Raw genomic sequence first — 12,500 nt, 5'->3', positions numbered from 1 at the left:
TCAGCGTGATGATGTGCCTTGAGAGCCCAGACTATTTCCATCTGTGCCTGCAAAAGTAAGTCAATATTATTAACTTAAGTCTTCAGATGAGAAGAATTTGACCACAAATACCTGAACTGAATGGGGTGATGCAACTACTGGAAAATGTAACCCAAAATGAAATTTAAAGAAATAAGATTAGAACAAAATTAAGAATGTCCCAGGGAAGGTAATAATGGTCAGTGATAGGTAATTACTGGTAACAATCACCTCTGTGTCTATGGAGATTTCCTTGTTTGGTTTGTTCAATTCATGCAGTTTGGTGAAATGCTTATAATTGTTAAATGAAGTTTAACATCGTTTCAATTGAATGATTTAGTATTTCTTGAGAGCACCACTTTTAGGGACAGGGGTGGCTATATAGGTTGGTGTGGCCCCAAGAATGGTGCATGATGGTGTTTTCTTCTTGAATGAATGAATGAAAACTTTACCAACATGTCACGATTAGCTAACTGGGGCACCTAACTAAAGTCAATAATCTAAAGCCTTAAGTCTCAAGCGAATTGGCGCAATTTTCATTTAAACCCCTTTGTGGTTTAATAACAAAGGAGAAACAAAGTGAATTCTGGTAGCTGTAGTCAAATGACGACATAAACTGCTTGCTATTCAAAAAAATAACATGTGACTGATTAGACAACATGTACTCTACCATCTAGGTTATTATAGGTTGCGTGTGAAGATATATTAATAATACGTGTATATTAACTTTGTTTTCCAGAAAACGTTAACGTTTTTAGTGCCCCATCAAATGTGTTTAATGTAATTCACAGAGGTTTTAAAACCACACGTTTAAGCTTACGCTTGCTGGCGAGCTTCCGACTCTATATGGTATGTTCGAGTTAAACTACTTAATAGTGGTGCCCGTGTTCTGAAACTCTCGACGCGAAATCATCCCGAACAAACTGTCACACAGCAAGGGAAATTTGGTGAGTGTCATGCTTACGAGTTTACAGAAAACCTCAAAGAATCGGCATGTATGTGGAGTGATGGATTGAATTGATTCGTTTTGACTTGCACGTGGACTTGTTCTACTCACATCGTTCCCGTACTTGTTCGGGTCCATATCCAACCCAGATTCTCCTGCCATGGCTTGAAGACTGTTAAGAATAAACAGCACAAAGCAAAAGAAATCAAAAAGAAGCCAAGCGCAAAAATATCAGAGTTTTTCAGTGCTTTATGAAGCACTGAAATATCAAAATGTCCGCTCACTCAGGAAACATGTCAAGGTTTAGTACGGTGTGTAACAGAAACAACACTTCACCTATTCCCACCTACCATTGCGGCCCTCTTATAGTAGGGGATTTTGTAGGGGATGCCCTGGGGATGTCCCGCTGAGGATGCCCGAAGGCGAAAAAAGAGACAGAAACAGGGAAAGAGAAATCGTGCAAATACTGCAAATAAAGTAAAAGAAAAAAATAAAACTGTGCGGACGAACCCCCCAAAAATATCTTGCACAACTTGAAATTGGAATAAAACTCTTGCTTAGAAAAATTGCTATCCACCCCCCTTCCCCGCTTTCTATTTATTACTTCTTTCAATCTTCTTGTAGTATTTAGCCAAGATGTTTATCCGGTTTATTTCTTCTTCCTTTGCCTTTTCACGACCATAATCAAGTACATGCAACAGCATTAATAAAACACTAACAGATGGTTGTTAAGGACGGTGCCTACATTAGGCTGATTTAGCAACAGGACGGGAACGTCAGATGACGACTGCAGGTCGCGCGGAATAACCTGGATTCTATTCTAATTTGACCAAATTTGGGTATATGTACTGCGCGCGCCGTCGTCAAGTGACGTTCCCGTTCTCTTGCTAAATCGACCTATTGTTAGTGCGCACACGTTTTGCGCATCACGTAAGGCTACACGAGCGCGCTAGGGTTGGCATTGGCGTGATCAACTACGCTACCAAGTACGCGACTAAAATGAAAGCAAAATTTTCCTACTGTAACCATGGATGAGAGACTATCCATGCTGTGACCAAATCAAGTTTAATGAACCTGTACTAAAACCAGGAATGCCAGAATAATAGAAGCGTATCGTTAACTACTAACTGTTAACGGCTTCCAGCTGAAAAACTAGCTGTTATCTGTCGAAAATTATACTGAAATCCAGTAGTAAACATGCATGTACCTGGATGTACCTGCAGATGGCGTCGTGCTCGCGCAAAACAAGTGCGACAGACGCAAATGTTTTTCTTTTTTTTCAACTAGGGAGGTGACAAGAAAAAATGTCACGGGCACCGGAAAAGTTTTCAAAAAAGATGAATAACTTTAAAAAACGCCTGGTTACCCCTGCATTTTATGTTATGAAATGAAAGTGGCAAGCCTATTCAACACTTGATCAGTTACTGGTTTTGAGGAAAAGCTATTTAGAATGTATTTTAGCTGAACCAGAGGAAGGTTGTCAGAGTCGCTATAAAAGCGCTATTGCAACGATTTTGTTATTAAAAACATACTAAATATGGTTTTTATGTCACCTTTTACCAAGTAGTTTTAAGATCTTTATAAATGTGTTTGCTTTCTGTATGTAACGGCGAATTCTGAGGAAATTTGTGACGAATTATCCTTTCCCTCTCTTTTCAGAAAAATGTTGATGTCAGCATTTTTGCTGAGATTCAAGGCTAATGATCTCGAAAAAATTCGTGGCTACCCCCCATTTTTCTTTGTGGATTCCAATAGCCCTCGCAAAGGTCCACTTTTTTCACATGGTCCTAATCTGGCGCAAAAACCTTTGTATTTAGTAGGCACCGTTTGACGTTTGGAAAACACACAAACAACAAACAAAACTCTCCCGTTGCGAGGTCTTTATGAACGCGTCATCCAACTTTTAATCAAACTTTACAGGAAACAAAAATTCAACAAAGCAGCAAACTGATCAACTCCGCAGTCACCCGCGATAATTAAAATTCAATCTGCCGGTGGTCTCCATACCCACCTGGTATTTCGCAAGGTCATAAAAAATACATCACACAATAGACCCTTTTCATAAATGGCTGCTAATTATTAATTCTTTTGTAAGTATTAAAATTAGCCTGACTAACCTCGTTTTTGAGTTGATAATTCAAAAGAATTTTTACTCCCAAACGAGTTTAGTAACGCTAATTTAAATGTATACAAAAGAAATTTAAATTGGCAGCCATTTATGAAAAGGGTCAAAGCCTGCACAAAAAATTTTTTAAACAAAACAACTAATCCCGGATAATCCTGTTAACGGACTCAGCGTGGCACTTCGTTTACGGTTTTTCCAATTAACCGGCCGCCAGCCGCAAACTACAACAAAATCCCGACTAGCTACAAGGCAAGAGGTGGATTTTGTTCGCTATCATTAAGGTAGACTTTTAAAACGCCAAAGACAACTTCCACCGGTTGTTGTGAGAAGATCTCGTCACAAGTTGAAGGTAAAGCATGTTTGATGCTGTGCTTATTTGTATAAACCTCATCCTGATCGAATTCCAAGAACTTTCTATATGATAACTCCCAGTCAGTCAAATACTTTTAAAATTTAATTAACCCGGGTTACATTTTTACCATATGAGTGAAAGATGCCTCATCAAATCTTGCGACAAAAATTTCCCGGGATTGGACAAACATAAGGCTACTAGGCATTAAGAAGCTGTTTATATTGCGAGTCAAACTGCAATACGACTTCTCCATATTTTTCCAGATGTGTATGTAGCAGGCGGTTATAACTTGGGCCTAGTGGTGTTTGAGGGTTTACCCGCGGTCGCAAAAAGCTACACCGTGATAAAACATTGTTTCTTGGCCTAGGACAGCATACCACACTTGATAATTGAATTAAAAATAATATTTTTTAAATTAAGACTTTGAATTTTAATAATTTTTTCTCAATTGACCCGTATTTAGTTCACAACGAAAAGCATATTTACAAATCATGAATTTTAAGGCAAGCTGTACATACTGGGGGCACATAAACAGAACAGAACGTTTTACGCCCGAGATTTCACATTTCGTTACCCAATCACGCGTGCACGTGCCAAAGAAAAATTTATTTTTAAAAATACTGTTCCTTGTCTTCAGATGATAAGTAGAAACCTAACAAAGAACTGGTGTTATTAAATAGTAATACAGAGCTGGATGAAGTGGATTAGAGTCAGCCAGACGACATGGTCTGGTAGCTGACTAGTAAGCTTTTATCATGGAAATATTGGTTCACAATATAAACACAATTTTAAGAACTTTCCTTGGGGCTCGTTTTAAACATGAAATGTCGAAATGGCACTACGGTTAGCCTAAATAGCGCTCAGGTTAGCCTTAATATCACTGATTCAACAGTGGTTGGCTCTCAATAATTATAAGGGTTAACTCTTACAGACACCCTTATATCACACCGACTCTTACCCATGGTGCCATTTCGTCAGGTGTTTAATGTATCTGTCGGAATTCTCTCCACTCCTCTTGCCCCAACCACCCCTCTTCCCTAGAGGTAGCAGTCTCGTCTGCTTTAAAATTGTTTACTTTAGCCTTCCACTCGACAACGTTGTCTCAAATATGATGAAAATATGCATATGAACGTGACAAGGAAACATTCGCATGCAGCACGTACCAGCCTAGACCCAGTCCCTCCTACTGAGAGCTATTTATTCATGTTGACACATACACAAGTTGACCACAGGTACAACATCCAGCAGCGTTTCTCAGACTTTCGAGTGGAACATGGCCATTTCCACAGCCTTTGCTAATTAGCAGGTAAAAGTATTTCTTTTATTGTTTTTCCTCGAGTTTAGTGACGTTCTTCGACTTCCGCCTACGAAGACAAAGCACGTTTCAGAGTTGGTGTGATCTGATGTAATATTAAGCGAGGTTGTTGTTCGTTGTCAAATTTCGTCTGGAAAAAAAAGTTCTGTCTCGATTTATGTTTACCGAAATCTTAACGAAATTGCACGGTGAGTAACACATTCAACACTAAAAGGAGTCAATTTAGCGAGTTATTTTGGAAAGGCTGCATTTCGATATGAACTGATGGCGTCAACAGCCGAGTGTTAAAGCCTCGGGTATGCCGTGTAATATATTTCTTGCCGTACTCGTTTTTGTGGTGACTGCATTTAAACGAAAGATTTTCAGTTCTCTTGGTGCTACAGAACTATAATTAGTTAGTTTTGAGCAAAAGAGGGTTCACCTTTTAAGCTCGACCGAGACAAACGTAAAACGTTTTCAAATTGTCCAAAAGCTATGAATATGAAACAGACAGTTGTTGTCTATTTCATTACCATAATTTTTCGCTTTAGCATATCGAAGGGCGACATTTTTTTCCATTTTAGCTTTGTCGTAACCAGAAGTAATTTTTCATGAGAACACAATTCTAAAATCTTTTATTTTGCCATGTATATAACAAGAACGAACAAGATCATAGTTTGCGCTTTGTTAGCAAATTTTAAACGCACCTCCGCACACACCCCCAGCACTCCCACAAATATTTCATCACGACTTCAATAACACCATGGTCACCTTTATCGTTCTAATTCGAAAAAATGCGAAAGAACTGATCATGTTTCTATTTTTTTTTTTTTTTTAATTTAATAAATTTAAATACGGTGGAAGAAAACTCCTTGTCTGAAATTGTTGATCCCTAGCGATCGACCATGTTGAAATCGAGCTAGACGTGAACGACCTCATTTCCCTCACAGATGACGGAAGATTCAGACCTTTAAATTTGGCAAGAGGATGGATTGAGATTCATTGTGAGTATAGCCTGCGAACTGATTTCGCTTGCGTGACGCGTGTTAGTATTGCCGTAGGGCAAACTGAAATGAAGATGTTTATTAGTGTTGATCGTTTTCTTCGACCAAAGTGCTTTCATCACGGGATTCCGTCAGACATGTCTTTCCAAATCCAGTGGTGGCTAATAGTCAAGAACGGACCAAGATTACCAGTTTACACGCCAGAAATATATCTGAGAGCCGTGAAACATATTCATCAATACACTTACTGTAGAAAACCTTGCGAAATATTTGTCGTGATCAGATAAAGTCTGATCTTAATATATTCAAATCAATTTGTTTTCATAATAACATGTTTCCTTTTTGCTTTGGAAACAGGCTGAATCAGGAAGCTCATCAATTAAGTTGAACTTCTGTAACTGGTTATATATCTTATTTATTTGGCTTAAGTTATATGGAGAGGTAGAGATCTACATTTTGAACATATCTCGCACATTGAGTGCTATGGTTAACAGGCAAGCCAATACATAGAATTGGTTTTAAATTGAAAACGAAAGCACGGTTGTGCATAATTAATGATGTAGAGCTAAGATTACATATATTAAGTGATCCTGTTTTCAGTAAATCTAAACAAACACCACCAGTGTTGTTGCAGAAGTTAAATTTACATATTTTAATGAGATTTATCGTGCAGCAGGTCAGGAACATAGATATCACTCACACAAGGAAGGCTAATTTTAGAACAAGACAATCATTTAATTTGTACTCCAGCTGGGCCTTGTTGTTCAAAGCACACTTAAACTAATCCAGGATTAGTGTGAAGTTTGATTTAATTTCATTTATGACTTTTGTCTTATAATGTTTCAGTGATATTTCTGTCCTCCAGTTTTGATTTCGATACGCACAGAACTACCGGTAATCTCAAACTCCGCAAAAAACACTTTATTTATTAATGAAAGAAACTTGAATCTCAAAAAACTGTCTCAGATAAGAGTTAATCAGCTTTTAACTACTTGACCCAGTGAGGTCCTACTCAATCCTTTTTCATGTCATGTGCCTTCCTGTAGAGTAGGTGGACACTTTTCCTGATTCCTGATTAACAAGCAGTTGTGGACCTCACCACAGGCAAACATGATATGCTTATTTCTCATTCTCAAATAAATTTTTAGTGCTTCCAGCTGAGATCAACAAGGCCTGGCACTTATCTTTGCCTTCAGCAGCATGAAGCAAATATAAGGAGTTAGGTTAGGGTGCAAGTCTGTTACAGGATACCCCCTCCCTCCCCTGGCAAGCATTTAATTTGCCAATACCAATGTCTTGAACAAAGAACACAACACAATATTATGGTCAGGGCTAAAATGAGGAGTACTTAAATCAGAGTCCAGCGCACTAACCATTAGGCAACAACCACACCTCCCTTCTAAGTCAGGATAAATCGTAACAGTAGGTTTGTTGTTTGGTTTCTGTATGCTGTTATCATAAGTTGGGAGGGGTTATGTACAACTCCTTCATTATTCTGAGGCTTGCTACTTATCTTTTGCTATGATTTATCTTTTATCTTGGCAGATCTGTTGAAATAAGTGGCTGAGATATATAGGGAAAACAAGTTTGGATTGATTTGGAACAACACAACACATCAGTTCGCCAGATAAAGAAACCGATACAATGCAGGAAGATATCCCTTCTCCTCCAGCAAGTCCTCCATTCTGTAAAGAGCATCCAACAGAGGTCACTAAATTCTTGTGTCAAACTTGTGGAGACATAGTATGTAGAAACTGTGTTGTGCGAGAACATCACAGGAATCACAAGTACCTCTCCATTCAAAAGGCCAGTGATAAGGAACGGCAAGCTATCCAAGAAAGCCTTGACAGCACAAAGCAAAAACTAACTGGTCTTCATGGCTCGATTTTTTGGGTGGGAGAAATGAAGAAGCAAGTGGAGATGCGGGCTTCCGAAGCAGAGAGAGAAATCAATTATCTAATTGATCAAAACATAGCAACACTGGAGCGTAAACGTGCCCAACTGAAAAGAGATGTTGCAGTGTTGCGTGACAAGAAAGTTCAGCAGCTTCAAACTCAGATGGAAACCTTAACCCTTGCTCATGAGGAAATTAGGAGAGGTGTAGAATACACTGAACATGCTCTGGGTCAAATATCAGATGTGGAATTGATTACTATGAAAAGTCAGCTTTCTTGTCTGCCTGATTTTAACGAAGTTGCTTTACAGTGGAAACCGTGCCGCACCAACAACTTTGGCATAGAAGTTGACAAATCCTTAGCCGTTGACGCTATTGTTGACAAGATGGCACGTGTCAATGATGAAGACCATCAAGGGGGTGATCAGTATGTCCTCAGCATGCTTGGAGGAAAGAATGGAGAGATGTTCACTTCTAGATGCCAACAGAGGTCCTACTTTGTTGTCATGGCAATGGATGACCTGGCAAGGGCAACCAAAGTCGGGGTAAATCTAGTGAAAGTACAGATCAAGCCCCCTGGTGATAATGAGCTTCAGAATGTCATCATGGGGAGTAAAACAGATAACCACACTTTCTCCTATTGTCCCAGTGTCATGGGCACCCACACCATACAGGTCTCAGTGGCAGGACATTGCATTACAGGGGAGCCAGTACCCTGGAAGGTGGAACCTTCAGTCTATATTCTCAACCCTCAATGTGCTGTTCTTCCACCAGAGGTTGACCACCAAGACAAGGAGTCACTCACAGGATGTTGGTTCAGTCATGGCCGGCATTCTTGGCAAGTTCGAATTCTAGCACCTGACAAGTTAAGACGATCTGCTGACCCAAAGCTCTTTGAGGTGGGTGTCACCAATGGTCATTGCACTTGGCGCTGGAGTGACGGCAATAAGTACTATCCAAATTCGTCTGCCATTGTAAGCACTATCAGCAGCTGGCAGTGTGGGGACTTATTGTTGTTTTACCTCAATTTGGATTTGAAACAACTTGTGATCTACAACCAGCGTTCGCATGAGATAGATACCTGGGATGGAATTACAGTTCCTATTCGTCCATACATTAATCCACAGTCAACTAAAATCTTTGGATTAAACTAAACATTCTTTTGAGGATTGTTATTCAAACTGGTCGGCACCGTAGAAGCATAATCACAAATGTGAAGGATGTCACACCAACCTGACTGGTATAAAATAAGAAGACCTGAACTGTAGCCCAATTACAATCCAGAACAGCATTTCTTGAATCAAAGTAGAGGAGTGAAGTATGATATGATTGTGCTAAAAATGATCATATTCAGGCTGTAAATCCCCGCCTCCCTATCACCACCAACCAGCAGCTAAGATATTGTTAAGGAAACTGGAAGGAGTTCCTCGTATGAGTCACAAAGAAAAGGCTTTGATCCCTGTAAGATAACTCCTATCTTGAATTCAAAAGCCAAGTATTCTAAAAGCAAGGCATTAACTACTATTTAAATTTAAGCAAATATGCATATTTAGGTAAGGAAAGAAGGAGTTCCTCAGTCACAAAGAAAAGACTTTAATCCTAGTAAGACAACTCATGTCTTGAAGTCAATCGCCGAATATTTTTGAAACATTAGGCATTAAGGTTACAGTATACCTTCAGGGGTGTCTCGCGCGCAAGCGATGTAGCGCGTGCAGTTTAAGCTGTAGATACCTAAACCCCTATACCAAATTAAAGCTTATGGAGCTGGCTATCAAGCTATATCAAGAATTTTGAAAGAAAATGAATTGCCGAATTTTTCACGACCACTAAATGCGAGCGCCCGAATCACCTTTCGAAAGCTACAAGTCAAAGCGAATTTCGTTTTTTGCCAATTTAATTTTTTCCTCGGTTTCAGGGCCCAAAGCGCTTAAAAAACGTGTCTGCGTTTTGGCATATTCGATTGCAGTAAAAAGTTACAGAACATTTTCGAAATAGGATTAAAAAAATGTGGAGTGATCGTACAAAAATCGCTCTCGAAGAAAAAGTATTTCGAAATTAACAATTCCCAGACACGCTTTTGTAGTTTATATGTTAAACTAGCCATTGTCCAAATTTAAGAGCAATTGAACAAATTCCCTTTGAGTTATAACTCTTTAAAGTGTCTGCTTCAAGCGAAACAATTTTTTCGAGAAAACAGCGCTAAAAAAAATTTTCTGCTTCGCGAACAAACTCCGCCCACAAACGCCTTCAACTGGGTTCTCAGGTAACTAAGCCAATCAGTGCAGGGAAAGTTTACTACCGTTAACCTCCTGGTGAAATTTACGCGCGAATCTCTAAAAAACTCTTGTGTTTCGCAATGCGCTCAAGGAACCGAAGGCAGACAGATAATTTTTCTGTAGCTCGGTTTTTCTTGATGCTGGTCTGGCAAAATGGGGAAGACTAAAAAGGATACGAACGCTAGAGTAGCTGAGCGAAGGAAACAAACAAAAGACAGCGCGGAGAGCAACTGTGTGTGGGCAACTGTGCATGGATAATATTTCAAATGGTCTCAATGAGTCCGACGATTCGTCGATATCGGACTCATCAGAAGAGTCTCTGTCAGCATCCCTGTTATTGTTGTCAAGTTCCGAAATTTTTACAGAACCTTTCTTTTCTCTCACCACGAATATTTGCCCGCCTTATACGATAACTATAGCTTCATCAGCGTGGCGAACTTTCGCTTCTTCACTCATTGATGTATTTTCATTCGTTCTTCGCTGTTTTCGCTTTTTCGAACCGGTCCATGGTTTAAACGTGGTCTATGTCTACTTATAACTTAATAGAGACACGCCTAATATCAAAAATGCTGGGTAGTCAGAACAACAATGCTGATCAACTGAGTAGTCAATTCGTGACATCCATATAGGTGATTCCCGCGAAAATCGTCTCGGTTGATTGCATACGCGCCATAGGGCTGTCAATCAAGAGGTAAACTTTTACTTCCGGTGAAAACGTAAAACCGCCATTTCTCCGCCAATATTTAGCCTTTTTCAATTTTTTTTTTCAGAAATTAGAGATTATTCTTCGACCTCTATTTTCACCCAAAAATCCAAATTTGAAGAAAATTGCCGACCCGAAGGTATACTGTAACCTTAACTAATATTATTTAAATTTAAGCAAATATGCATTAGGTAAGGAAACTGCTTTTAAAAATTATGTCACACTGTGACAGTTAAATATATGCTGTCTATATGCCACAATTTATTATTTTGTTAAGGCCAAGTAAAAAATTAATTCATGTGTGAGGTTCATTCAAGGTTTTGGCATATTTAAGTGAAAAAAGAAGACATAGATAGATTGGTTGGCCAGTAAAAAAGGAAACTAATATTATTTTCATTTTATAATAAGGAAATATGCATTAAGTGAACTCCTTTTAAAATTTCACCCTGTCACAGTATAGAATATATGCCAAGCCTGCAAATAATTTTTGGCCATAAGCAGGTCATTTGTCAGGCCAAAGACAAGTTTTGACCTGGCAAAAAGCCAGTCTGGTTGGACAATTTTTTTTTTGTCATGAGAAATTAAAAATAAGAGACATTTGAGACATTTTGGTATTTCAGTGTAGACCCTTCGCCAAAATGTTCAATGGCTTAAGAGTTAAAACCAATTGAGTGTAAAATCAATATTAGCACCAGAAAGGGGACCTTTACATTAAGTCAGGTATTATTTTACCCTTGAAAATTGACAAATTTACAACCCTTTGTACCCCTAGTTTGCATTCACTCGCTTGGTCATATGTGTATAGAGAGTGTGCATTGTCATGCAATAAAAAATAAAATCAAAAACCATTCAGTGGATAAAGTCAAGAAATTGTGATATTATAGAAGATAAATAAAGAAGACAGTTCTCCAAATTTAAGGTGTGTGTGTTGTCCCAAAGTTAAGATATTCCTCGAAGTTTCAGATGTTTACACTGATTTTTGGCTGCCATGTTGGTGGAGCACAGAGCTTCACCAAAATGGCAGCTCCATACTGGGCTTGGTAAATTTGCACAGAACATTTTGACAAATATCTGAAGTTTGGGAAAATGCAGAGACCTCAAACTTGGAGAAGTGCATTCTTCTTCTATCTTCTATTACATTAAAATTTCTTGACTTTATCCACTGAATAGTTTTTGATTTAATTTTTTGTTGCGTGACAGTGAAAACCATCTATAGTGGCGCTGATGTGGTGTGTTTACAATTAGACGTTACATTTGAGACGACACATCGTGTGTGATAAAATTATTTCTCAGAAATGGAGTGAAAATAAAACTATGATAACAAAGCTTTTTTACGTGTGGCAGCATAATAAAATGATGTTTCATATTCGGTTACAAATTCCCAGTTAAAATATTTTTCGTTTAGCAGAAATGCCTGGTCAGACTGTCTGACCAGACTAAGCTTTTACCTGTCAAAACCTCAAATTTACCAGACAATTGTCTGATGACCGACTGTTATTTGCAGGCTTGTATGCTGTCTACATGTCAAACATGTAGCAATAATGTATTATTTTGTCACGGCTTAAGTTAATTAACATTAATAATCATTTGTGAGGTTTATGCAAGGCATATTTAAGCAAAAAAGGAGACGTAGATCGATTGGTAAATAGTGTGTATAACAATGTAAAAACCGTGAGTACGGTAGCTACACTAGTATCACTACAAAACCAGGATCTGCAAGATCCAATCTTGAGAGTCCTGCAATTTTAATGAATAGCATGTATCCAGTCCTATATGGATACTCATTTGGCTTGTTATGCTTTTCCTCTGGGTTGCATCTCCCACATTGTGGAGGCCATGACCTATCAAGGAGATGGCTTTCTAAAATTGCTCAATACAGTGGCCATTG

At 38.6% G+C, this 12,500-nt stretch overlaps 2 protein-coding genes across 7 annotated transcripts in view; one reads left to right on the top strand and one right to left on the bottom strand.

The window, feature by feature from the left end:
• Nucleotides 1-12,500, bottom strand: part of LOC110049504 (protein PBDC1-like) — a 21,548-nt gene that overhangs the window by 7,706 nt on the left and 1,342 nt on the right. For both annotated transcript variants that reach the window (XM_089291778.1, XM_020755302.2), the window contains exons 2-3: nt 1,076-1,136; nt 1-47 (exon numbers count right to left, since the gene is read on the bottom strand). The exon at nt 1-47 is cut by the window's left edge and continues 13 nt beyond it. In XM_089291778.1, the coding sequence (XP_089147904.1) occupies nt 1-47; nt 1,076-1,136 (108 nt within the window). The remainder of the gene's footprint in view (nt 48-1,075; nt 1,137-12,500) is intronic.
• The window catches only part of LOC110049515 (E3 ubiquitin-protein ligase TRIM45-like), an 8,544-nt gene continuing 441 nt past the window's right edge, over nt 4,398-12,500 (top strand). Inside the window, exons 1-3 of one of the 5 annotated variants that reach the window (XM_020755336.2) lie at nt 4,398-4,747; nt 5,686-5,739; nt 7,285-12,500. The exon at nt 7,285-12,500 is cut by the window's right edge and continues 441 nt beyond it. In XM_020755336.2, the coding sequence (XP_020610995.2) occupies nt 7,384-8,787 (1,404 nt within the window). In that variant the 5' untranslated portion in view covers nt 4,398-4,747; nt 5,686-5,739; nt 7,285-7,383 and the 3' untranslated portion in view covers nt 8,788-12,500. Of the gene's footprint in view, nt 4,748-4,791; nt 4,945-5,631; nt 5,740-7,284 lie in introns of those variants that run through there. The other 4 variants (XM_020755320.2, XM_020755328.2, XM_020755312.2 and 1 more) reach the window with 4 other exon arrangements.

Source organism: Orbicella faveolata, unplaced genomic scaffold (assembly GCF_042242905.1).
Source record: "Orbicella faveolata isolate gen_17 unplaced genomic scaffold, um_ofav_v1 contig_1, whole genome shotgun sequence".
NCBI classification, from domain to species: domain Eukaryota; kingdom Metazoa; phylum Cnidaria; class Anthozoa; order Scleractinia; family Merulinidae; genus Orbicella; species Orbicella faveolata.
This window is presented reverse-complemented; position numbering and strand designations above follow the sequence as displayed.